This window comes from Dermacentor andersoni, chromosome 7 (genome assembly GCF_023375885.2).
Source record: "Dermacentor andersoni chromosome 7, qqDerAnde1_hic_scaffold, whole genome shotgun sequence".
Classification (NCBI taxonomy): domain Eukaryota; kingdom Metazoa; phylum Arthropoda; class Arachnida; order Ixodida; family Ixodidae; genus Dermacentor; species Dermacentor andersoni.
The window spans coordinates 25,328,594-25,355,912 of record NC_092820.1 but is presented as its reverse complement, the minus strand read 5'-3'; the positions used below and the strand labels follow the sequence as shown (position 1 = coordinate 25,355,912).

Sequence of the window (27,319 nt, the reverse complement as noted above, 5' to 3'; positions counted from 1 at the left end):
CACGCCCGTCAACTTCGCCGCCGATCATGGGCCCGCCTCTGCTCATCACTCGCTGAGCCGAGCAACGAGCGCCGTGGATGGCGGGTCCTCCGTGCCCTGCTGAACCCGAAGACACCGCGGTTCCCCGTGCAGGCCATTGCCATTGCGCGAGGGATCAGCGAGCTGGAGCTCGCCGAGATTCTGGCGGACGTTTTTGCTGCCTCCGCGCCGGCTTCCAGTGCGCCCACGGTTGTGTTGCGGGCGCTGTACGCTGCGGTGTTCGTGCGGGGCGAAGCTCACTCAAACCACGCGGAGGCAATAACAAGCCTGTGCGAGAGTGACTTCGCTCATCACGAGCTGCAGCGAGCCCTATCGCGCGGCCGGCGGTGCCGCAGCGCGCCTGGGGCGGACGGGATCACGCGGCAGATGTTGCGGAACCTGGACGAGCCGCAACGCCGCCTCCTGCTCGACGCGTACAACGACGTCCTGCACAGTGGCTCCCTCCCGGATTCGTGGCGCCATGCAGTTGTGGTCCCGGTGCTGAAACGTGGCAAGCCACCTCATAGCCCTGCCTCATACCGGCCCATCTCCCTCACGTCTATACCAGGGAAGACGATGGAGGCGATGGCTCTGTCTCGCCTGCAGTGGATTGCGGATGCCCGCGGTGCTCTGCCTCCCGAGCAGTGCGGCTTCCGCGCTCACCGCTCCACGGCGGACTGTATTGCTGTCGTCGTCGGCACCCTCGAGCAAGCCAGGCTGCAGAGGCAGGCCGCCTTCTTGCTGCTCCTCGACATCCAGAGTGCGTTCGACTGCCTGCCTCACGACACCATCCTCTCGTCCGTGCGGGCTCTCGGCGTGGAGGGCAGGCTGCTCGCGTACATCGAGGCCTTCCTTGCTGGCAGAACAGCTGCTGTCCGTGTCGGGGGGACGGTCGGCTCGCCCCGCCCTGTGAGCTGCGGTGTGCCACAGGGAAGCGTGTTGAGCCCGTTTCTGTTCAACCTTGCACTCGCGCCCATCATCGAGTGCATTCCCAAAACGGGCCGCTTCCCTGTGCGCGCTGTGCTCTACGCGGACGACATCGCGCTCTTCGTGCGCGGGCCGCCCTCATCGACGGCCGCGATGCGCAACCAGCTTCAGGCGGCGCTTGACATCGTCGCGAACTTTCTGCGCGCCATCGGATTGCGGCTGTCGTCGACGAAGTCCGAGGCCATCCTCATCCACCCCCGGAGTGTTCGCCGGCACACCGGCTGCATACTCGTCGACGGAGTGCCCCTGCCCTGGCGCCTGACAGTGCGGTACCTGGGGCTCACGATCGACAGCCGCCTCTCGTGGCTCGCCGCCGTGAGCCGGCTACGAGCGGAGATGCGCCGAGTGGAGAGTGCGGTGCGCGCCCTTCTCGCCCGCGGAGACGGCTGCCCCTCGTCGTTCGCGGCGGCGCTCTACTCAGCGGTAGCGCTCCCCAAAGTGTTGTACGCGCTGCCCCTGTGCCGTGTCAGTGCCCGGCTGTGGAAACTCATTGACGGTGACCATCGTCGAGTGCTGCGAATGTGCCACGGTCTCCCTCGCTCGTCGCGGATCGCGGAGACGCTCGCCGAGACTGGTGCGTGGCCTGTCTCCCTGACGGCTGACCTGCGTGCTCTCGGCCACCTCGAGCGCCTCTCCCGTGCCCCAGACGCCGGCCCCATCCTGTTCCTACTCCGTTCCCTACGCCAGTCTCGTGTGGGAACAGTGTGCGAGCTGTTTGACAGCCTCGTGGTTGACACACCGCCCGTACCGCCGTCCTGGCCACCGCCTCATCAGCGCGCACCACTTCACGTGCGTCTCGACCTCCCAGGCGTCCGCTCCAAACATCGCACGCCTCTCTGCGCCGTACAGCAGGAGGCTGCTGCCAGGATCGAGGACGACCTGGGAGGGAGGACGCATCTGTATGCTGATGGCTCCGTCCTCGTCGACGGCTCGGCGGCTGCCGCCTGTGTTGCTCCGGACCTTGGCCTCTCTAGGCAGTGCCGGCTCTCCTACCGCGCCTCCTCCACCACGGCGGAGCTCGCAGGACTGCACCTTGCTGCGGACATCCTCGAGGAGTCGCCGCACATCACCAGCGCGGCGATTCTCTGCGACTCGAGGGCCGCGCTGCAGCAGCTGCTACTAGACGAGCGCGGGCCGCCCCTTGCACAGCGCCTCGCCTGCCGTCTGCACGCACTTCAGTCGAGCTGCGACCTACGCCTGCAGTGGATACCATCGCACGTCGGCGTCGCGGGGAACGAGACGGCGGACCAGCTGGCCAGACGCGCGCACAACCCATCCACCGCGCTCACAGCTCGGGTGAGCTCACTCGACACAGCGCGCCTCCTCTTCAGACGGGAGCTGGTGCTTCGCCATCCCGACGACCGAGTTGCAGAGGGGCGACCGCCGCGCCATCTCCCGCAGACTGAATTCACTAGGCGCGAGCGCGCCTTCCTTCTCGCCCTCAGGACCGGTTCTGTGTGGCCCGCCGAGCGGCGGCATCGGCTGCGCGGAGCCCCCTCTCCCCTATGCGGCGACTGCGGCGCGATCGAGACACTGCAGCATTTGATATGTGAGTGCCCCAACTTTTCGATTGCGCGCGCTTCTCTCGCCCGTGTTTACCGTGGGCACGGACTGACGTGTGACACTGTGAACGCTGTCCTGCACCCCTCGGGCTGCCCCTCGCGACACAGGACGCTACTACGCGCTCTCCTGACTTTCGCCGAGGCCGTCGGCCTCGCCGACCGCCTCTAACACTTCCGTACCTCCTTGGCGCGTTGCTGCTGCTTCGGTGCTCTTTCCACTTCCTCTTTCCTTCCCTACTCCCCTTGCGCAGCGCGGTTGAGGTGTCCTCTGCTGAGAGACAGTTACTGCGCTGCGCTTAAACCCCATTCTTCCTTCCCCAACCAAGAATCACCTTCCTCAGTCGCGGCGCAAGGACGGGGCATTCGCTTTCCTGACTCGCTCCGAAGCAGCAGCAACAGCCGAGATGTCTGGACGTGGCAAGGGCGGCAAGGGGCTCGGCAAGGGTGGCGCGAAGCGTCATCGTAAGGTGTTGCGTGACAACATCCAAGGCATCACCAAGCCTGCCATCCGTCGCCTCGCTCGCCGTGGCGGTGTCAAGCGTATCTCTGGCCTGATCTACGAGGAGACACGCGGTGTGCTCAAGGTGTTCCTCGAGAACGTGATTCGGGACGCCGTCACCTACACTGAGCACGCCAAGCGCAAGACCGTGACCGCCATGGACGTTGTGTATGCCCTCAAGCGTCAGGGCCGCACCCTCTACGGTTTCGGAGGCTAAGCAGCGCGCGTGCGCGACGTCGTCTGCAAGCAGCGCATCAGCTCCTCTGAAGAACCCAACAGCCCTCTTCAGGGCTACCCACTTGGTGCTTCGGCAGTGATGCGCAGGATTTGCGATCTCCTGCTCCGTTAACCCTCTTTTGCGTGCCATTATCTCGCGTTCGGCCGTACGAGACACGCGCGGTGAACTTGGTCAGGTGAGCGAGCGCAACCGCGTGTATTCATAAGGCGTGGTAGCATTGTTTTTCGCCCTCGCAAGGCGAGCTCTGCTCGATTGCATTTGCGCTCGCCACTGTGTGTTGTGTTGCTGCCATTTCGCCCGCCCTCAGCGTGTCCTAGTTGCGACGTGCCGGTCGTTCGTGCAGCTCAGTTGTCGCCTTTGGTTGGACCCTTGTTGAGCCAGCCAGAGTGGCATGACGATTAAAAGAAAGGTAATCGTAAGCTCGTCGATGCGCATTTTGTCGCTTTGAAGTGGCTCGCTTCTTCTACTCCCTTGGAGAAGAGTATGAGCCGGGCGGCAGCACTCGGTTACATACGCCGAGCGTGGCGGTCAGCGGGCACACTTAAGTTAAGTAAGGCCCCATATTTCACAGCAATAGCTCGTGTGGATATGCAACGAAGCAAAGCACGAGGAAAATATTGCCCGGCACGGGCCAGTGTGTAACAGCTGAAAGCGAGTTTTCTACAGACAGCAGTTATTTGTTCTCTCCAGTGCAAGCGTTAAATGAGCGAGCCTGAGCTGCATTCGCACGGCTTCGATGGTTTGCGTCGGAGAAGCAATAATGTGCCAGTCCTCTTGGCCTACGAGCTGAGCGGCCGTCGTGTCCCTCGTCTAGCCTTGTGGTTGTTGCATGCGCGATGGGCGGCCGTAGACTACCACCGTACGATTCACAATTGCGTAACTCTTTTGAGCGACGCAAATGAATGGAAAGGTGAGGAGATTAGCTAGGTAGCTGTCGCTAGAACCGGGCTCACTGCGTTGTATTCAAGTGGACGAGGGTGCGCGCGGTAGACACCGAGGGGCGTGCTGTTGTTTGTAATACTTGTGCACAGGGGGATTTCTTATGCGCGCGCTATAGGTGATAAGCTGTTGGTTCGAGGTCAACGTGGTTCTTGCAAGCCAATGCACCCCCGAGTCGCCCAAAACAAGAGGAAAATAAAATACTGGAGCAGAGCGGTGAAGTGTGCTTACTGAGACAGAAATATGCTTGCACAGTGCAGGCTCATTTTCTCTCGTTATTTGTATACGACTCGCTCTTTCGTCATGCGTGCGCGTAGGTGATGCTGGGCGACCTTGTTCGCGCCATATACTTAGATCGGTAAGGAAGCGGGCGCTGGACATGCGCTGCGTTTAAAGAAAACAAACTTTTTCGAGCAACGTATTTGTGCATGCCAAGCGGGAGACGAGCGGCCGCCCGCTTGGTCGATTTGAGCGGTGCATCGCGTATTTGTCGAACTCTTCGCCGCCAGAGGGAGCCTCCTGTCCTACGTGTGAACATTTGTCCTTTTGGCAGTTTGTGCCACGCGTATTTATGCGCTGTAAGGCGGTTGCGTAATGTCATTGCGTGGAAGCGCCAAAGTGCACAAGACTACCTCTTGCCGCTGCTTCCTTGGAATATCGTAAATGTGAAAGCTGCTGTACAGAAAGATTCCGAATTTGAACCGGCTGCTCCCTCACTCATGGCCCATGTATTGGCACGCGAAAGTAAGAGAAACTGACACGCGCCGGCCGTCGCCATCGCACGGATTTCGCATTCGTGTTGCGTTTAATGAAAGCCAAGCTCGCGCCAATTATTTTACATTCCTCCCACGAAGCCGCCGGGAAATGCGTGCGCCTATGGCCTTGACGTATAGCAAAGCGAGATGATGGCTCAACAGGTAAACAAATGGGGAAGGAGCAGCCGGAGAAAATGCACGGGCCGCTTACTTTGAAGAAACTCGGCACTTTTGGTTATTTCTTTTCTCTTGTTTATGTATGGATTGCTACTGTGAACTCACTGGCATGTGCGTGCAAAGGGAATAGCCGAGGACGAAGCAAGGCGTACACAGTGCGCAATGAGGTCATACGGGTCGTGCGTGTAGCTCGGAGGTGAACTCCAAGTAATGCATCGGAACACACCCAAGAGAAAACAACGGGTTGTCACGAGAGAACTAATGCAGCCATGTAAACGAAGCTTGTTGCATGTGAGAAAAACGTGTGGTGGTGCGGTGACGTTTCTTTTTTTCCTTCCATAATGCACGAGTACTGGCAGGTTAAGACGTACAAAGTTTCATATCTCAACAATACAAATCGGTACCGCGATCGTGTGAATTGCACACAACAACTCACGCAAGTTCTGTGTAAAAATTTTCGTCCCATCGAAAACGCCTCTCATGTCTATGAAGGTACTGTAAAAGTCATACTCACGCATGAATGGTATATCTTATCGAGGCGTATAAATTGTGTTCCCTTTATACATATCGCCTTGTGCAATTAACAGAATTTCCAAATCCGGTTCCATTGCTGCGTGACGGAGCTTTAAAGCGCACTGTTGAACTGCTCTTTTTTTTTTTTTTCCTCTCTTCCATTTCACAGTTTTCCACAATCACTGAGAATAATTTAAGAAATGAGGCATCAGTTGAAAATTGCGCTGTTGCAGGCGCGGGATTTGAACGTTTTCTGTTACACGCAATTAGGCGCACCAAATTCGGTGCGTTAGTTGGCGAGGAAATAGATTTCTGCCGGCGGCTGCCGAGCTGGAGCTTCGCTATAACATGACAACAACGCCGTCGATCCTGTGGCGAAGTTGCGTGCGGCAATGCAATCGAAAAAGCTAGCTGACGAAATGTACACCTCTGTATAGAGCAAAGTGTTGCGTTTGATGACTGTTTGTCAAAACATGGTGTCCCTTGCGAGTGCGAAAACTGTGTACCGAATACGTGGCACGCGGAAGCCGTGCCTGGGATCGCGCCTGCGAAGCGTTGGTTGATGCTCCTAACGTGTCTCCTAACGCGCGCGTTCAACACCTGTCAATATTGTATTCCAAATTCGCTCTTAGAGCGGAAGTCTGAAGTGGTGCTGGTAGACCATACGTAAGTTTGTCGTTAATCTTGCGATGCGCATGCGGGCCTCGCGTTCTTCAATGCGTGGACGGGAAAGTGTGGTACTGGCATGTCTGCATATGCGAATGCGAGAGGGTTTGCTGCCGAGTGCGGCCACAACACGGTGTAGTTGCCCCTCGAGAAGGCACCGTGGCGCGCACTTGTAGTTCGTGAAACGAGCAGCAGCATGATCAAAGCAATGCAGTGAACAAGCAATAATGTAGCCTAAACATGCCACCCATCTCCGTCGCGCGCAGATCGCGATAACAGCTCCCATGGCGTTGGGCGTGGAGCGCTAACCACTGTCGAGATTAGTGGTGTGGTCTCACACTCGGCACTGGCAATTCACGACGCGCGGCGGTATAAGCGAGATTGTGGTGTTGGCTGAAACGAAAGAGAACAGCGCAGCATGCTGTCGTGTTTAAACTCAATTAAACCGCCTGCGAATGTGCTTTCCTTAGCCGCGAACAAGGCGCCCGCGCGAAAACGTGCCTCCTCCAGCATCCTGGCGAACGGCGGCGGCGGCGTGCGCCGCACCGCCCGAGACGGCTGCGCTGGCGCTGGCCAATCGGCGGGTGAGTTGGAGAGGAGAAGAGTAGTGCGGCGAAGCACGGCGCGCGCGGCGCAGGGGTCATTTTCACTCCGGCAGTCGACGACTTCGGACGCTCGCTCCGTTCGCCATGGCCAGGACCAAGCAAACCGCCCGTAAGAGCACCGGTGGGAAGGCTCCGCGTAAGCAGCTTGCTACCAAGGCTGCTCGCAAGAGTGCACCTGCCACAGGTGGGGTTAAGAAACCGCATCGGTACAGGCCTGGGACCGTGGCCCTTCGTGAAATTCGCCGCTACCAGAAGTCGACCGAACTTCTCATCCGCAAGCTGCCGTTCCAGCGCTTGGTGAGGGAAATCGCTCAGGATTTCAAGACCGACCTCCGATTCCAGAGTTCGGCTGTGATGGCCCTTCAGGAGGCCAGCGAGGCCTACCTGGTCGGTCTCTTCGAGGACACCAACCTGTGCGCCATCCACGCCAAGCGCGTTACCATCATGCCGAAGGACATCCAGCTGGCCCGGCGCATCCGTGGCGAGCGCGCCTAAGTTCGGTTCGGCCGCTGTCTGCGCCGCAGCCTCGGTCAGGCAAGCAACACAAAACGGTCCTTCTCAGGACCACCTACATGTTTGCTTCGGCCACGGGAGCACGCGAGACCACGTACTCCAACCGTAACCTCTCGGTCTGTCTGTTTTGTTGTTATTTTTTATTATCAATAATTTGTGTGTGTGTGTGTCTGTGGTGAGCTGCCGGTGCGAGGTGGTGCCTCGTTTGGGATGCATATGGTAAGTATTGCGCGCGCTCGAGCAAGACGAGAGAGAGGAAAAAAAAAAAAAGAAACAAAATGCGCGTTCGTTGCAAAACGGTTCGCGCATTCATGCGAAGAAGCCGCGCACGAAGACGAAATTAATGCGGCCGATGTTGCGTGCAAGCTTTTGTGTATTGGTATGCCATGCATGCGTTTGTTCACGTTCCTCATGCATACCTGCCTGGCTCATAAGTGCATGCTGGTTGCGGATATGGGCCATTTTTTGTTGTTTGTTTTTAAGGGCCCGATCGCCTATCACATTCCACTACGCGAATCGTACGCTATTTGCAGTGAGGCTCGTCCCTGTGCGCCCCCAGACACCCTGAAGCTCGCTTTCTATCTACATTCGTGCACTGACATGCCAGCTAGCTAGCAGCAGCGTCAGTTCAACAGGCACGGTTGCGCTAATTCAAACAGAGGGAAACGGGCGCGGAGAACGGGATTGCCAAGCAAAACCCTGCCGTCACACGCATTTCGGTGGTCCTGACAAGGACCGTTGGGTTGTGCGACGAGCGCGACTGTAGTCCGGCGGCTGGGAGCTGCTCGCTTACGCCTTCTTCTCGGTCTTCTTTGGGAGAAGCACAGCTTGGATGTTGGGCAAGACGCCGCCCTGCGCGATCGTCACGCCGGAGAGCAGCTTGTTCAGCTCCTCGTCGTTGCGGATGGCGAGCTGCAGGTGGCGGGGGATGATCCTGGTCTTCTTGTTGTCACGAGCCGCGTTGCCAGCGAGCTCGAGCACTTCGGCAGCCAGGTACTCGAGGACGGCCGCGAGGTAGACGGGAGCGCCCGCTCCGACGCGCTCGGCGTAGTTTCCCTTGCGCAGGAGACGGTGGATACGGCCCACGGGGAACTGGAGACCCGCGCGGCTGGAACGCGTCTTGCTCTTGCCCTTCGCCTTGCCGCCTTTGCCGCGTCCGGACATGCTGGTGCTGCTGATGCGTACCGTTGTCAGATGGGAGGAGGACTTGGCACCTTTGAAGGCACCGCGTCCATGAGCGTACAGATCTCATCAACCCATCATCATCCGATACATTGACCCCGGTACTCCCCCACAACCCGGGCTGACTGGGTGGGGGGACTTGGTTCGGGCCAACGGTCCTTCCCGGACAAGGGGGCTGTTGTGGTGCAGCAACACAGAGCTACCGCACACAACACACAAACAGCCATGTCGGTCTTACAGGACTTAAGCCTGAATGACCCTCGGACTGCCTCGGCGCAAAAAAGCCCAAGGCATACAACCATGCAGAGTACCAAAGCCGTCCGCGGAGCAGCGCGACCAACCAAGGGTGCGCCACCACCGGTTCTAGCTCTGGGTTCCGCTGAACCAGACAAAACCCCGTGGATCGACTGGCGCACACGGCCGAGTCGAGCGACCTTAGGAGCATGCATCATAACTTAATGGAAAGCTTTCCGCCTGACTCATCAAAAATCACCGCAGGACGGGCCCACACTTCGAGAAACTTCTTCTCGCCCAAGCGGTGCCGCTCCCGGGTGAGATGGAACCAGACCTCCTTCCGTGCTTTCGCAAGCACTTCGTGAAGGCCCGGCGCCCTCCCCCCGAAAACTGCATCGCGTCGTGCCAACCACACTTGGTAGGAGCACTCAGCGAGGAGAAGCACGAACTGGTTGACCGCCTGATTAGGCAAAGGGTGCAAAAATCGGACTGTCTGATAAGGAATGCCTGGGAGATTAAAAAGACTAGCGATCCTACAGAGAAGAGCTGCAGGAAGCAAACACTGCGTAAAGGCATGAACCGTGTCCTCACGAGCGCCACAGAACGGGCACACTCCACTAACCGGGACGGCAGTGAAGGGCCTGTAGCCCAACGGCAGGCACCCTCGCGCCAGGCGATACATAAAGGTGGCTCGCCTAGCGTCGAGGAAGCTAGCCGTGATGAGCTTCCAGTTTGGCCTGTGAATGGACAGGTCATACATTTGGCAGTGTGGAGGGAGGCCTGGGGTAAGGATGTCTACTAATTCTTGGAGTGGAGTTGAAACTACGTCGATGTCGGGGCGAACCTTGCGGAGGCTTACCAAAGAGTTGGCAGCCGCCGCATAAATGGTGGACGGGGTACCTGAACGAGGAACGCAGTGCGAAAAAGTGCTCTGCGAAAACAAGCGGAGTCGGGTGCTAAGGAAAAACGAGGTAAAGCTTCGAGTCAGGAGCATATCCGAGTTAAGAGCGACCTGGGTCCATCTGACGTGTAGTGCGGTAGCCACGATGCCCAGGTCGGGAATTCCGAGTCCTCCCTTATCCCTGGGCAGCTTGAGCACCCGCCTAGCTACACAACCATTTGTACCCTTCCAAAGGAAGCGAAAGAGGACCCTCTCCAAGATATGCTTGGTTCGGGTCGGAACAGGAGACACACACGCCACATACGTCAGGAACGAAAACAGAAGTGAGCGCAGGATTGTCGCTCGAGCAGTCAATGGGCATGACAACGCGCTGAACTGCTGAATTCTGGTTTCAAGCTTCTCCTTAGCCTGTTGCCAGTTTTCAGGAGACAGACCATCTGGTTCGAATTGGAAGCCTAGAATGCGCAGCCGCGTTTTCACGGGGAGACCATGAACGGGCTGCGGACTGGACGGAGTGGAGTTCAAGTACATGGCTGCACTTTTCGACCTATTCAACCTTGCACCACTCGCCCTGCAGTAACTGCCCATGACCTCCAAGACGCCGCAAGCTGATGCTTCGTCAGGGACGACAATGGACAAGTCATCCGCGTAGGCAAATAGTGCAACCGGAGGGGAACCTGGTGGGAGTAGGAACCTGCCAATTCTGCTGTCACAGGACAACCTCTGCAGAAGCGGTTCAAAAGCGAGTACGTAGAGGGCAGGTGAGAGGGGGTCCCCCTGCCGTACACCACGCCCCACAATGAACGCCTCCGAGACGCGGTCCCGTATGACAACAGCAGAAGTCGGTCGAGAATACAAAGCTTGGACCATCTGCCGAAAACCCACACTAAAACCAGCCTCTTCCAAAACACGGAAAAGGTACCTATGGCTAATGATGTCGAAAGCCTTCTCCTGATCAAAGGAGCAAAGAATACCTGGAAGTTTCCTGGTGTTTGCCCACAGGAGAAGGTCCCTCACTGCTAAACCGTGAAGCTGACAAGAGCGCCCCTGGACACTACATGCCTGGTACGGACCCAAAACAGTGCTGAGTACTGGCGTGAGTCGCGTGCACAGGCACTTTGCTATGAGCTTGTAATCGCAGTTCAGAAGCGTGATTGGACGCCATGCTCGCAGATCGGTGCTCCTCGACTCGTCCTTACAAAGGAGAGTGATTAGCCCCTCTCGTTGAGACGCTGACAAGGTCCCTTCACTGAGTAGCCGGTTCACCAGTGATGTGAACGGCTTCCCTAACAGTGTCCAAAATTTAACATAAAACTCGACTGTAAGACCATCGGATCCTGGACTGCGATTACGCTTCATAGACTTCAAGGCGGAAAATAACTCGTCCTCATCTATGGCTGAGTCGCACACTTGTGGCGGCTCAGCTGGTAGAGCAAACGGAAAAACAGCTGGAGAGGCAACTGGTTCAGCATACAAGGACATGTAAAACTGCCTCGCCAGTGCGAGAACTCCATCTGGTGAGTCGACTATGCTATTATCGCTTGGATCTATTAGGGAAGAGAGAGTTGTGCTCTTCCTTGAAAGATGTTTACGTAGGACGTTTCTGCTGCACCACGCTTCCATTTCCCACAGTTCTGCTCGGGTTGTGGCCCTCAAGCCATCCCAGCGTCGCTGCAGGAGAATCCGAAGTTCCTTTCGGAGTGAGGCCAGTGCCGGAGCAACTCCAGGCCCGCCGGACAGTGGCCTCGAGAGCAGGAGGATCGCGTCGGAGACGATTTTTATCTCCTCACGCTCCTCGCGCGCTCGACGCTTGCCCCAAGACCTGAAGCACTCACGCACCCTGACCTTCACGTCATCCCATTCCGTACCACTAAGATTCGCTGTGTTATGAAGCGATCGAAATAGTATGGATGATACCTCTGCGGTTGCCTGCCTATCTTTTAGGAGACGTGGATTTAAGCGCCACGGTCTCTTTGCCTTTGGTACTAAGCTAGAGTCGGCAAACCGCAGAATTAGGAAGCAGTGGTCGCTAAGAGCAGAAGGAGTTAACCACGAGGAATGCACACTGGGAGCCAGTGACGATGAGATGTAAAAACGATCGATGCGGCTCTGCCCACCTCTCCCTGTCCATGTCATTCCTGACTGTCCAGAGCGGAGTAGGCGCCAAGCATCGACCAGTCCCAGCCCATCGACGAGCTGTCGCAGTGTAGCAATTGCACGCTTATCTTTACGTAATGGAGTCCCTCTACGTGAGAGGCGGTCAACTAGTTCTAACACACAGTTGAAGTCGCCTACTAAAACTAGTCGAGAGGGACCGACCAAATAGGGTTCTAACGTATCGAAAAACTCTCTCTGTTCTCTAGCCCGGGTTGGAGCATAAACATTAACAATTCGAATGCCACAATCAAGATCCACCGACAAGACGCGGCCCTCGGAATCCCTGGCATGGCGAATAACAAGGCCGTCGAAATTCGGCATCAAAACGATGGCCGTACCTCGGCTGCCCGACGCGCCATAACTCCAGTAAGACCGAGTGCGAAAAATCCGGTCGAAGTGGCTGATCTGGCCTAGCCTATGAACGTAAGTTTCCTGAAGTACGAGAACATCTACCTTTTTGGATTTAGCCAAATTTATAACCTCTAACTGCTTAGAAGCGCGCGACAAACCACGACAATTAAAGGTAGCTATAGTGAGAGAAGGAGCCATTTCAAAGGGGAAGGAATTTAGCTAAAAGCTAGTAAAAACAAAGGAGGACGAAAAACTAGGAAAATAAATAAAGAGCAGGCTAGTATTAGGGAATACTAGCCGCTAAAGACAAATAAGCAAAGACTACCTATGAGAGAGTCTCCGAGATTGGAGACCCCTCATCAGTAGACTCATAGTACCTGTCTGACATCTCAGAGCAATCGCACCGAGTCAATTTGCAATGCGGACAAGGAGGGGAACTCTCCGTGTCCGATTGAACGTCAGTATCAGAGTCGGATGTCTCTACGGCACTGCGCTTAAGTTCTGGAGGGCCAGTCTCCGAGCCCTGGGAGCCACCTTCGTCCGAGCTCGACGCACGCTCCGCGGCCGCCGCCCTGGCAGTGGAGCCAGCGCGGTGAGCGCGCCGGCTCTTACGCTTATGGCCCGACCGGCTAACAGTGCCAGTCGTGCCAGTCAGCGGTTCCAACGCGCCAGGGGTAGCGGCCGCTGTAGCGACAGGCGTACCAGCCACGGAGGCAGCAGCGATGCCCGCTTCAACCTCCTCGCCCGCTCCCCCATCGCACGTTGCCGTGGCAGACGGGGAAGCGACCGCGGTGGCGTCCACGGAATCGCCGCCGCACTCGGCAGCTTCGACCACGCTCGAGGAGGCCTGGCTATCTCCTTCATTCAAGGCAGAGACCATATCAGCTACCGGCGAAGCAACCGCTTCCTCAACGGCAGGTACCTGCTGCTCAGGCCTCGCGGTCACTGACGAGTAGGTGCGGACACTACACGCCGAAACCGCATGGTCACCACCGCATCGTACGCACGCCGCGTCGCATGACGCGTGGCCGAACTGCTCGCAGCGCGCGCACTTAGGTGTGTCACACGCGGCGGCGTGGTGTCCTGCCAGGTTACACCTACGACACAACCTAACTACACCCTCGTACTCACACTGAACGACGCGCTCACCTACCCGAAGAAGGTTAGGAACGGGCCGCGCCATCTCTATCCGAATGCGCCGGTTTCCCGTGCCAACGGCAGGGAACCCGGGCACGCATTCTTCGGAGATCCCGTGGACCTTTCCGAAGACCTCTAGCTCGGAAACAAGAGCTTGGTCCGGAAGATCCGCGGGGTAGCCAAACACCCTAACCAACTTCACCCGCACACCTCTATACTCAAATCGAACTTCCACATCACGAACCTGCAATGCGGGATCAGCTGAGAAGCGATCAACCGCGGCCTTTGTCTTAAACGTTATCTCAAACCTGCCTGCACCAAAGTCCTGTACTGCCTTAAGGTCATTCAAAGAAAAGCGCTTTACGAGCGCCTTACAGACATCTACATTGGACGCGCCTTTTGGAACTCGCCCGAAAAACGTGAGCGGCCGAAGCCGCGAAGGGGCCACCATCGCGGTGAAAACCACGTGGCGCCCGTCCCTAGCCGAAGTTTAAGCTAACACTACGCAAGGTAGGAAGCTAGAAACCCTCAGCTAAAGACTGGAAAAAACCAAGGACAAAAAAAGCCACCGGAACACCTCACCAAATCGATGAACAGCGGGTTGGAGTCTAGAAGAATCCGCACCTTACACCTATCCAACCATTCCGAGAGGGGCCCACGTGGAGGGGATCCGCAGCACCGAAGCTCGAACGCACAAATCACGCCACCACCGCACCGATCACACCACCACCGCAGCAAGCAGCATGGCGAGACGGACAGAGAAAAAGCACGACTTACGCAGTCGCGATCTGTGAGCGATTTGAGCCGTGCTCGTAGTGCCTTCGCCGCTGTCGCCGCCGCCGGTCCCAAAGGAAAGCGCGAGCGAGCACGAGGGAAAGGGAGAGAAGCCGCGCGGACCAATGGCACGCGCGGATATGCGAGGTCGCTTGAACACCACCCTCCCGCGATAAAAACGCGGCGCGCGCGACCGGTCGCGCGTATTCCGATCTCGTTTGCTCGGCTACTGACAACGTTGCGATGCCTCCCCAGCCCAGCGGTAAGGCCGTGAAGAAGGCCGGCAAGGCGCAGAAGAACGTGCGCGCCACCGACAAGAAGAAGAAGAAGCGCCGCAGGAAGGAGAGCTTCTCCATCTATATCTACAAGGTGCTGAAGCAGGTGCACCCGGACACTGGAGTCTCCAGCAAGGCCATGTCTATCATGAACAGCTTCGTGAACGACATCTTCGAGCGCATCGCCGCGGAGTCGTCCCGTCTGGCTCACTACAACAAGCGCTCGACCATCACGAGCCGGGAGATCCAGACTGCCGTGCGTCTGCTGTTGCCCGGCGAGCTGGCCAAACACGCCGTGTCCGAGGGCACCAAAGCCGTCACCAAGTACACCAGCTCCAAGTAGGCGACCGAGCGCTCGTCCGCCCAGCCCACACCCAACGGCTCTTCTCAGAGCCACCCAAAGTGTCTGCATTGGCATTGGGATGTAGTGAGAATCTCGACAATTCCGTCCGTTCCCTCTGTTCGACGCTTCCTCGTTTAGGGACAAAAAAAAAAAAAAAACCCGACGCGCGCTGTCGGACAACGCGTTCTCATTGCTCATTGCGACAGCGCGTGTGTGCTAAAAGTTTTGTAGCAGAAACGCACAGAACGCCATGCGCTCAGCACAACACAAACAAAGCAAGTATAGGGCGCGTGAGCGGCCACGTTCGCCTGCACTAATTACCACGGCGCGTGTTTCGCACACCTAGGCTGATGAGGCGGTCGTTGTTGCACATTTACGTAATTCTGATGTAGCGTAAGCTCTAAAAGCAGGCAGCCCTCATTCCCCCCCTTGTTTTTTTCACATTTTATTTCTTCTTTTTTCGGTCGACGCGCATTTACGGGTCCCGAGGTGTGCCTCTATGGCTGCTAGAACTAATGTCGTCGGTCGCTGCGTGTGCTAGAATGCCCACTCGGCGGCCGCCCGCACGTATAGAGCAGTGCTCCGGACTGAAATTTAGAGCCGCGTGCTGTCAGCGCCGCATCGCTGTAGCAGTGGCTGGCGAGCGGAAATGCGTTAGCACGTTCACGAAGCAGCAGCAGCGCGTAAGGGAAATTTTACGCTGTTATTACAAATGTAGTAGTAATTTGACGTGGAAAAAGAAGAGATGCGCGCGGCTCTCCGCATGCTGCATAGCGGTTTCGCGCGCGTCCTGCGTAGCTGCCTTCGTACGGGCTGGGGGCGATGGGAGAGGGAGGAGGTCGGAGCGCCGCCAGTAGTGCCCTCGCTCTCTTCCGTCCCCTAGAATGCTGAATTTGGCTCGCGCGCGCGTCTTAGGCTGATTTCGCTGACGCTATCTACGAGGCTACGTAAGCTATCGCGACGAAATTTGACGGTCGTGTGGGCACCAGTCAGCGGTGCCTGCGTGCGAAATTTGAAACGCCTGAGGCGAACGGAGCATGAGCGCGCCCTGTTTTGCGACTAGTGATCAAGTGAACGATGTTGGCGTGGCTGAGTTTGAAGTTGTGCGCGCGGTGTGCTTTGCGGCAATGACCAGGGTGCACTTGCAAGCGTAGCCGAGCTAACGGTGAATAGAACGAGTAATCACAATTATGAGAACACAATAAACTTGTTCCTGGGGCGCGACACGAGCAGTGAGTGCGTGCAACATACCACAATAACATTGTTGACACGTTTGTTTTTCTCTTGGCGAGTTGAGCAAAATAAGAAGGGAGGCGGGTTGAACATCAGCCTACGTTGCAGTGTGAAATGCCCAAAAAGAGAGACAACATAAGAAAAACAAAAGTAAACTCTGCGATTGTGTTACGAGGCCACTTGTCTTGAACTCAGTGCGTGGCCTAAGAAGGGCTCAGTGCAGCAACCAGCGACTCACTCGCGAAGAGAGGCCGCGCTGCCCGTGAGCCAATCGGCGCGCGTTCGTCCTCCTCGCCCTTTTTTTTGCGGCGCGGCTTCCTCGCTCAGTCGCGGCGCAAGGACGGGGCATTCGCTTTCCTGACTCGCTCCGAAGCAGCAGCAACAGCCGAGATGTCTGGACGTGGCAAGGGCGGCAAGGGGCTCGGCAAGGGTGGCGCGAAGCGTCATCGTAAGGTGTTGCGTGACAACATCCAAGGCATCACCAAGCCTGCCATCCGTCGCCTCGCTCGCCGTGGCGGTGTCAAGCGTATCTCTGGCCTGATCTACGAGGAGACACGCGGTGTGCTCAAGGTGTTCCTCGAGAACGTGATTCGGGACGCCGTCACCTACACTGAGCACGCCAAGCGCAAGACCGTGACCGCCATGGACGTTGTGTATGCCCTCAAGCGTCAGGGCCGCACCCTCTACGGTTTCGGAGGCTAAGCAGCGCGCGTGCGCGACGTCGTCTGCAAGCAGCGCATCAGCTCCTCTGAAGAACCCAACAGCCCTCTTCAGGGCTACCCACTTGGTGCTTCGGCAGTGATGCGCAGGATTTGCGATCTCCTGCTCCGTTAACCCTCTTTTGCGTGCCATTATCTCGCGTTCGGCCGTACGAGACACGCGCGGTGAACTTGGTCAGGTGAGCGAGCGCAACCGCGTGTATTCATAAGGCGTGGTAGCATTGTTTTTCGCCCTCGCAAGGCGAGCTCTGCTCGATTGCATTTGCGCTCGCCACTGTGTGTTGTGTTGCTGCCATTTCGCCCGCCCTCAGCGTGTCCTAGTTGCGACGTGCCGGTCGTTCGTGCAGCTCAGTTGTCGCCTTTGGTTGGACCCTTGTTGAGCCAGCCAGAGTGGCATGACGATTAAAAGAAAGGTAATCGTAAGCTCGTCGATGCGCATTTTGTCGCTTTGAAGTGGCTCGCTTCTTCTACTCCCTTGGAGAAGAGTATGAGCCGGGCGGCAGCACTCGGTTACATACGCCGAGCGTGGCGGTCAGCGGGCACACTTAAGTTAAGTAAGGCCCCATATTTCACAGCAATAGCTCGTGTGGATATGCAACGAAGCAAAGCACGAGGAAAATATTGCCCGGCACGGGCCAGTGTGTAACAGCTGAAAGCGAGTTTTCTACAGGCAGCAGTTATTTGTTCTCTCCAGTGCAAGCGTTAAATGAGCGAGCCTGAGCTGCATTCGCACGGCTTCGATAGTTTGCGTCGGAGAAGCAATAATGTGCCAGTCCTCTTGGCCTACGAGCTGAGCGGCCGTCGTGTCCCTCGTCTAGCCTTGTGGTTGTTGCATGCGCGATGGGCGGCCGTAGACTACCACCGTGCGATTCACAATTGCGTAACTCTTTTGAGCGACGCAAATGAATGGAAAGGTGAGGAGATTAGCTAGGTAGCTGTCGCTAGAACCGGGCTCACTGCGTTGTATTCAAGTGGACGAGGGTGCGCGCGGTAGACACCGAGGGGCGTGCTGTTGTTTGTAATACTTGTGCACAGGGGGATTTCTTATGCGCGCGCTATAGGTGATAAGCTGTTGGTTCGAGGTCAACGTGGTTCTTGCAAGCCAATGCACCCCCGAGTCGCCCAAAACAAGAGGAAAATAAAATACTGGAGCAGAGCGGTGAAGTGTGCTTACTGAGACAGAAATATGCTTGCACAGTGCAGGCTCATTTTCTCTCGTTATTTGTATACGACTCGCTCTTTCGTCATGCGTGCGCGTAGGTGATGCTGGGCGACCTTGTTCGCGCCATATACTTAGATCGGTAAGGAAGCGGGCGCTGGACATGCGCTGCGTTTAAAGAAAACAAACTTTTTCGAGCAACGTATTTGTGCATGCCAAGCGGGAGACGAGCGGCCGCCCGCTTGCTCGATTTGAGCGGTGCATCGCGTATTTGTCGAACTCTTCGCCGCCAGAGGGAGCCTCCTGTCCTACGTGTGAACATTTGTCCTTTTGGCAGTTTGTGCCACGCGTATTTATGCGCTGTAAGGCGGTTGCGTAATGTCATTGCGTGGAAGCGCCAAAGTGCACAAGACTACCTCTTGCCGCTGCTTCCCTGGAATATCGTAAATGTGAAAGCTGCTGTACAGAAAGATTCCGAATTTGAACCGGCTGCTCCCTCACTCATGGCGCATGTATTGGCACGCGAAAGTAAGAGAAACTGACACGCGCCGGCCGTCGCCATCGCACGGATTTCGCATTCGTGTTGCGTTTAATGAAAGCCAAGCTCGCGCCAATTATTTTACATTCCTCCCACGAAGCCGCCGGGAAATGCGTGCGCCTATGGCCTTGACGTATAGCAAAGCGAGATGATGGCTCAACAGGTAAACAAATGGGGAAGGAGCAGCCGGAGAAAATGCACGGGCCGCTTACTTTGAAGAAACTCGGCACTTTTGGTTATTTCTTTTCTCTTGTTTATGTATGGATTGCTACTGTGAACTCACTGGCATGTGCGTGCAAAGGGAATAGCCGAGGACGAAGCAAGGCGTACACAGTGCGCAATGAGGTCATACGGGTCGTGCGTGTAGCTCGGAGGTGAACTCCAAGTAATGCATCGGAACACACCCAAGAGAAAACAACGGGTTGTCACGAGAGAACTAATGCAGCCATGTAAACGAAGCTTGTTGCATGTGAGAAAAACGTGTGGTGGTGCGGTGACGTTTCTTTTTTTCCTTCCATAATGCACGAGTACTGGCAGGTTAAGACGTACAAAGTTTCATATCTCAACAATACAAATCGGTACCGCGATCGTGTGAATTGCACACAACAACTCACGCAAGTTCTGTGTAAAAATTTTCGTCCCATCGAAAACGCCTCTCATGTCTATGAAGGTACTGTAAAAGTCATACTCACGCATGAATGGTATATCTTATCGAGGCGTATAAATTGTGTTCCCTTTATGCATATCGCCTTGTGCAATTAACAGAATTTCCAAATCCGGTTCCATTGCTGCGTGACGGAGCTTTAAAGCGCACTGTTGAACTGCTCTTTTTTTTTTTTTTTTCCTCTCTTCCATTTCACAGTTTTCCACAATCACTGAGAATAATTTAAGAAATGAGGAAGAGCTCGGCATCAGTTGAAAATTGCGCTGTTGCAGGCGCGGGATTTGAACGTTTTCTGTTACACGCAATTAGGCGCACCAAATTCGGTGCGTTAGTTGGCGAGGAAATAGATTTCTGCCGGCGGCTGCCGAGCTGGAGCTTCGCTATAACATGACAACAATGCCGTCGATCCTGTGGCGAAGTTGCGTGCGGGAATGCAATCGAAAAAGCTAGCTGACGAAATGTACACCTCTGTATAGAGCAAAGTGTTGCGTTTGATGACTGTTTGTCAAAACATGGTGTCCCTTGCGAGTGCGAAAACTGTGTACCGAATACGTGGCACGCGGAAGCCGTGCCTGGGATCGCGCCTGCGAAGCGTTGGTTGATGCTCCTAACGAGTCTCCTAACGCGCGCGTTCAACACCTGTCAATATTGTATTCCAAATTCGCTCTTAGAGCGGAAGTCTGAAGTGGTGCTGGTAGACCATACGTAAGTTTGTCGTTAATCTTGCGATGCGCATGCGGGCCTCGCGTTCTTCAATGCGTGGACGGGAAAGTGTGGTACTGGCATGTCTGCATATGCGAATGCGAGAGGGTTTGCTGCCGAGTGCGGCCACAACACGGTGTAGTTGCCCCTCGAGAAGGCACCGTGGCGCGCACTTGTAGTTCGTGAAACGAGCAGCAGCATGATCAAAGCAATGCAGTGAACAAGCAATAATGTAGCCTAAACATGCCACCCATCTCCGTCGCGCGCAGATCGCGATAACAGCTCCCATGGCGTTGGGCGTGGAGCGCTAACCACTGTCGAGATTAGTGGTGTGGTCTCACACTCGGCACTGGCAATTCACGACGCGCGGCGGTATAAGCGAGATTGTGGTGTTGGCTGAAACGAAAGAGAACAGCGCAGCATGCTGTCGTGTTTAAACTCAATTAAACCGCCTGCGAATGTGCTTTCCTTAGCCGCGAACAAGGCGCCCGCGCGAAAACGTGCCTCCTCCAGCATCCTGGCGAACGGCGGCGGCGGCGTGCGCCGCACCGCCCGAGACGGCTGCGCTGGCGCTGGCCAATCGGCGGGTGAGTTGGAGAGGAGAAGAGTAGTGCGGCGAAGCACGACGCGCGCGGCGCAGGGGTCATTTTCACTCCGGCAGTCGACGACTTCGGACGCTCGCTCCGTTCGCCATGGCCAGGACCAAGCAAACCGCCCGTAAGAGCACCGGTGGGAAGGCTCCGCGTAAGCAGCTTGCTACCAAGGCTGCTCGCAAGAGTGCACCTGCCACAGGTGGGGTTAAGAAACCGCATCGGTACAGGCCTGGGACCGTGGCCCTTCGTGAAATTCGCCGCTACCAGAAGTCGACCGAACTTCTCATCCGCAAGCTGCCGTTCCAGCGCTTGGTGAGGGAAATCGCTCAGGATTTCAAGACCGACCTCCGATTCCAGAGTTCGGCTGTGATGGCCCTTCAGGAGGCCAGCGAGGCCTACCTGGTCGGTCTCTTCGAGGACACCAACCTGTGCGCCATCCACGCCAAGCGCGTTACCATCATGCCGAAGGACATCCAGCTGGCCCGGCGCATCCGTGGCGAGCGCGCCTAAGTTCGGTTCGGCCGCTGTCTGCGCCGCAGCCTCGGTCAGGCAAGCAACACAAAACGGTCCTTCTCAGGACCACCTACATGTTTGCTTCGGCCACGGGAGCACGCGAGACCACGTACTCCAACCGTAACCTCTCGGTCTGTCTGTTTTGTTGTTATTTTTTATTATCAATAATTTTTGTGTGTGTGTGTCTGTGGTGAGCTGCCGGTGCGAGGTGGTGCCTCGTTTGGGATGCATATGGTAAGTATTGCGCGCGCTCGAGCAAGACGAGAGAGAGGAAAAAAAAAAAGAAACAAAATGCGCGTTCGTTGCAAAACGGTTCGCGCATTCATGCGAAGAAGCCGCGCACGAAGACGAAATTAATGCGGCCGATGTTGCGTGCAAGCTTTTGTGTATTGGTATGCCATGCATGCGTTTGTTCACGTTCCTCATGCATACCTGCCTGGCTCATAAGTGCATGCTGGTTGCGGATATGGGCCATTTTTTGTTGTTTGTTTTTAAGGGCCCGATCGCCTATCACATTCCACTACGCGAATCGTACGCTATTTGCAGTGAGGCTCGTCCCTGTGCGCCCCCAGACACCCTGAAGCTCGCTTTCTATCTACATTCGTGCACTGACATGCCAGCTAGCTAGCAGCAGCGTCAGTTCAACAGGCACGGTTGCGCTAATTCAAACAGAGGGAAACGGGCGCGGAGAACGGGATTGCCAAGCAAAACCCTGCCGTCACACGCATTTCGGTGGTCCTGACAAGGACCGTTGGGTTGTGCGACGAGCGCGACTGTAGTCCGGCGGCTGGGAGCTGCTCGCTTACGCCTTCTTCTCGGTCTTCTTTGGGAGAAGCACAGCTTGGATGTTGGGCAAGACGCCGCCCTGCGCGATCGTCACGCCGGAGAGCAGCTTGTTCAGCTCCTCGTCGTTGCGGATGGCGAGCTGCAGGTGGCGGGGGATGATCCTGGTCTTCTTGTTGTCACGAGCCGCGTTGCCAGCGAGCTCGAGCACTTCGGCAGCCAGGTACTCGAGGACGGCCGCGAGGTAGACGGGAGCGCCCGCTCCGACGCGCTCGGCGTAGTTTCCCTTGCGCAGGAGACGGTGGATACGGCCCACGGGGAACTGGAGACCCGCGCGGCTGGAACGCGTCTTGCTCTTGCCCTTCGCCTTGCCGCCTTTGCCGCGTCCGGACATGCTGGTGCTGCTGATGCGTAGGCTGAGACAGAGAAAAGCACGACTTACGCAGTCGCGATCTGTGAGCGATTTGAGCCGTGCTCGTAGTGCCTTCGCCGCTGTCGCCGCCGCCGGTCCCAAAGGAAAGCGCGAGCGAGCACGAGGGAAAGGGAGAGAAGCCGCGCGGACCAATGGCACGCGCGGATATGCGAGGTCGCTGGAGTCGCGTCTGAGCTGCGAACGGAGAAAGTCACGCTCCTCCTCGCTCTGACGACTTCGCCTCGAAAGCTGCCACGTGTTCCGGCGTCGTGCATTTTGCGCCCGCCGAGCACGTTGTCGCGCCTTCGCTGCTCTCGGTCTCCTTCACGCACGCGAGAAGAGACCTCAGCAGCGCAACATGGATTTTCGGCCACCCGGCGAGCCGCCGCCGCGCATCCGCCACCGTCGCCACGCGAGCTTGAGCCGGGTGACACTCGGCCCCGCGACACTCGATGAGCTGCGGGCAAGGGAAGATCTCGAGCTTCGCGCCACCCGCATGCTGGGCGAGTGGCTACGTGTACGAGCCGCCACCTTGGAGGTCCCTACGTTTTCTCCCGCGGCTACGACCGCACCGGGAGGCGCTTCAGCATCCGCAGCCCCAGCGGCAGCAACGGAGTCACCGGCGAACGGCCCTTGCGACCAGGAGACCCACGCTGAGGTGCCGCTTCCCCCCTCGGACGACGAGGAGATGGACCTGTCCATCTCTCGGAAACGCGCCCGCGAGAACGAGAGCGAGGACGATGAACCCGCTGGGCCACGCAAGCACCCGCCGAGCGTTCCCTCCCGCTCGGAGCAGCCGACGGCGGACGACGACCAGGACAGCGCCATCTCCCGACACGCGGGGGAAACACCTGCCACCCTCTCCCCGCCGGACGCGCAGATCGGAGCACCCTCCGAGCCAGCGGAAAGCGAGCAGACTGCGCCACCTGCAGAAAGCTCGAGCGCCATCTCTCGGCATCCCGCCGAGCTGGCCGCCGCCTCCTTCGAGCCTCCTCCGAGCGAGGGCGCGCCCGACTCCCCCCTCGATGCGCCGACTGCTCCGAATGGCGACGCGCGCGCGGCTGCGTCGTCTGCTAGCGCGCCAGCTGCAGACGAAAGCTCTACTGACGCTATGGAGCTGACGCACGAAGCACCCGCCAGCGCGTCCCAACAGAAGCCACAACATCCGGCGGCGCGTTTCCTGAGGGGCCCACCACGCCAGCCTGCTTCACGGCCGAAGCGCAAGGGAAAAAAAAACAAACGAAGGAGGGAGCCAGCTGCCGGTTCGCCTCCATCCCGCGACAACTCGGACGAGTCGCGGCACTCACCCGCTCCCCCGGACAGCCACAGCGTGCCTGCTATGGCTGTACGAGGAGAGATGCCACCCGCCCGCGAGACAGCCACAGATGGCTTCACCCTCGTGCAGTCGAGGGGCGACAGGCGGCGCACAAAAGCACTCGAGACGGCTGCACTGCCGGTGGACCCTGCGGTAATCGGCACCGTGCTGTTCCGCCCTTCGACACCCGGCGGAGCTTTCCAGGGAACACCGCGCCTCACACTTGCTGCGGCCCTCTCTTCACGGCCGGGGGTGGCAGCGGTTCGCGTCAACCACAGGCGCAACATTGTGGCCGCTGACACCACCACCCAGCAGTGCTTAGAGGGGCTGCTCAAGCTCACCGAGCTGCACGCAATCCCCGTGACTGCCCGACTACCGGCCGAGCGGGGGAAGAGCACTGGCTTCCTGCACGGGGTGAGCGGACTGCCTGCGGACACGGAGCTGCTGGGGGCGATCGAGTCCGACGTTCCTGTGCTGTCGGCCACGTTGGACGGGAGCACCGTTACAATCCGGTTCGCGGGACCGGTCCCCCCTGAGCATGTACGCGTCTGCAAGCTCGGCTTCAGAGTAAGGCCAGCGAGGCCCCGCCCAGTACAGTGCAGGCAGTGCGGCCGCTTCGGTCACGTCCCGGAATCCTGCCGGTGGCCGAGCGACTGCATCTCCTGCGGCAAAAAACATGCAGCGAGCGACTCCTGCGAGACCATCCGCTGCAGGAACTGCGGGGGCCCCCACAGGGCGGACACACCTGCCTGCCCCAAATGGCAGGAAGAGAGGAGGGTGGCCACAATCCTCGCTTCCTCCACCACGGCACTCTCGAGGCGAGCTGTGAGGGCAGCCGTACGGGAGGAGACGCAGCAGGAGTTGCCAACACTAGTACACTCATATGCCAGTGTACTGAAAGGCCCCAGCCCCACAGCAACACCTCCAGTACCTGCCCCCCGTACGACCCGCCGCCGGGAGACGCGGGACCCTGCTACTACACCTGGCCAGCCTACCGTGGATCAGCTGGTAGCGAACCTGCTACTTACCATGCAAGCAGTGAGCACCATGCTACCAGCTGACCACCCGCTCCGATCCATCTGCCTGCAGGCAGTGGCTTCCCAGCAGCCGCCACACCATCATGGCCAGTCGCACTCCTAAGGGTCGGCCACGCATCCTACAGTGGAACTGTAACCACCTGCTGAGCCGACACGCCGAGCTCGTCGCCCAGCTACCTCTGCACGCCTATGATGTCCTCGCCTTTCAGGAAACATACGTGCGTGCAGAGGAGGTTCCACTGCCAGGCTACATCGGCTACAGCAGTGCGAGCGAGTGCGCATTGGCAGGCTGTACTTCGGCGCCTTGCTGCGAGAGGAGCCACCCGCACGAGCGTCCCCGTGTCGCCTTGTACATCCGCGCCGCTCTCCCACACGTTCTGATCGACACAACCCAGCTGTGTAGTTCTGTGGTGGAGTGCGTGGCCGCTACTGTGCGCGTACAGGGCACCGACACCTCCGTCGCGTCCGTATACATCCGCCCCGATCGTGCCGACCGTCGCCAACAGCACGACCCCAATTTCCTCGCGCGCCTAACCGCATCGCTCTCGTCGGACTGCGTTGTGTGCGGCGATTTTAACGCTCACCACCGCGGCTGGGGGAGTGCTACATCTGATCAGCGGGGAAGGGCTCTTTTCGGTGCCGCGTCAGCACTGGGCCTCTCCATACTAAACAGTGGAAAGCTCACGTTCGTGCGCCGCAGTGGGGTAACGTCAGCGATCGATCTGGCACTTGTCTCGGAGCGCTGCTCATACGTGTGGCAGCGCGCTCCGGACACTGCCGGCTCGGATCATTACCCCATCACTCTGGCTCCCACCTCTCCCAGCCGCGGTGTCACCCGCGTGTGCGTAGTGGTGCGCTGGTCAAAGTACCGCGATCTGTGCCGCGAGTGGTCGCGCGACACCGATTTCTTCGGACACGTAGCAGAATGTGCGAGGCGGGCATCGACGAGAGCAGTGGTCCCTGCCGGTTCTCCCTGCCCGGACATTAAGCTACTGAACCTACGCGCCGCCCGCCGCCGCGCTCAGCGCCGTGCCGTACGCTCGGGTATCGCGTCCGACTGGACTGTCTACAACAGACTGGACGCAGTGTGCCGACGACACGCGAAGCGGCTGCGCCGCCGCAGCTGGGCACGACTCTGCTCGTCGCTTGCTGACCCGCGCAACCAGCACCGAGGGTGGCGCGTCATGCGCGCGCTCGTGAACCCGAAATCTCCTCGCTGGCCAGTCCTCGCCATCGCTGTTGCGCGCGGCATCACCGAGATGGCGCTCGCGGAACTCCTCGCCGACTCGTTCGCTGCCATCGCCGTCTCCACCTCACCCGGCGTCCCTGCGGTTGCATTGCGGGCGCTCTACACGGCTGTGTTCGTGAGAGGGGAAGATCGCGCGCATACCGCGCGGGTGATTGACAGCCTGTGCAGCGACGACTTCACCTTTCACGAGCAGCAGCGCGTCCTGTGCCGCAGGCGGCGCCGCAGCGCACCCGGAGCAGACGGTGTCACACACCAAATGCTCCGAAACCTGGACGACGACCACCGCCGGCATCTCCTGGACGCGTACAACACCGTCTTCCGAGAGGGCTGCCTGCCGGACCCCTGGCGCTGTGCTGTCGTTGTACCAGTACTGAAGCGCGGCAAGCCTGCACGCGACCTCACCTCCTACCGGCCTGTCTCGCTGACGTCGGTACCGGGGAAAACCATGGAAACGATGGCGCTGTCGAGGCTGCAGTGGATCGCGCGAGCACGCGGTGCCCTTCCGTCCGAGCAGTGCGGCTTCCGTGCGCACCGGTCTACTGGCGACTGCATCGCTGTTGTTGTGGGCACACTGGAGCAGGCCAGGCGCGCGGGAGAAGCTGCCTTCCTCCTCCTCCTCGATGTGCGCAGCGCCTTTGACTCGCTCCCGCACGAGTCGATCATCTCGGCTGTGGAGGCCCTCGGCGTGGTCGGCAACCTACTCGCCTACGTCAAGGCCTTCCTCGCTAACAGGACGTTCGCCGTTCGCGTTGGCCGCGCAACCAGCTCGCCACGACCAGTGACCACCGGCGTGCCACAGGGCAGTGTGTTGAGCCCCTTCCTGTTTAACCTCACCCTCGCTCCCATCATAGAGTGCTTGCCGAAAGCTGGTCGCTTCCCCGTGCGTGCGGTTGTATACGCGGACGACGTCGCCCTCTACGTGCGGGGGCCGAGGACTGCCATTGCTGAGATGCGCCGCGAGCTGCAGGAGGCCGTCGACTCTGTCGCCGGCTTTCTACGTGCCATTGGATTACAGCTATCGTCATCCAAGAGCGAGGCGTTCATGGTGCACCCTCACGCTGCCACACGCCGCTACACCGGCCGCGTACTCGTCGACGGTGTTCCACTGTGTTGGCAGCCGACCGTGCGATACCTTGGCCTTACAATAGACCATCGCCTCACTTGGCGTACGGCTGTGCGGCGTCTACGAGCCGAAACACTTCGCATTGAGTGCGCGATCCGCCGCCTACTCGCGCGCGGAGACGGCAGCCCCCCGTTGTTCGCGGTCAGTATGTACGGTGCGCTGGCGCTCTCGCGTGTGCTTTACGCGCTGCCGCTGTGTAGTGTGCGCGATTCGCAGTGGCGCAGCATCGACGGCGACCACCGCAGAGTGCTACGGATGTGCCATGGCCTCCCACGAGCATCACGAGTGGCGGAGACGCTTGCGGAAACTGGCGCTTGGCCTCCTTCACTGACGGCCGATCTCCGCGCGCTCGGCCACATCGAGCGCCTCTCCAGTGCCCCCGACGCGAGCCCTATCCTGTCGTTGCTGCGGCAGCTCCCCGCATCCAGAGTCGGCAAAATGCTGCAGCTATTC

The 27,319-nt window shown here is 58.2% G+C and overlaps 1 protein-coding gene across 1 annotated transcript; it reads left to right on the top strand.

Annotated features, from left to right (window-relative positions):
- Positions 1-284: 284 nt before the first annotated feature.
- LOC140219232 (uncharacterized) lies at positions 285-2,737 on the top strand. The gene has a single exon (XM_072289044.1). The coding sequence runs from the start codon at positions 406-408 to the stop codon at positions 2,734-2,736; it is 2,331 nt and encodes a 776-aa protein (XP_072145145.1). The 5' UTR covers positions 285-405; the 3' UTR covers position 2,737.
- The last annotated feature ends 24,582 nt before the right edge of the window (positions 2,738-27,319 follow it).

Excerpts from the sequence above, each read along its gene's own strand:
- LOC140219232 (XM_072289044.1), top strand. The coding sequence starts at position 406 with ATGTTGCGGAACCTGGACGAGCCGCAACGCCGCCTCCTGCTCGACGCG.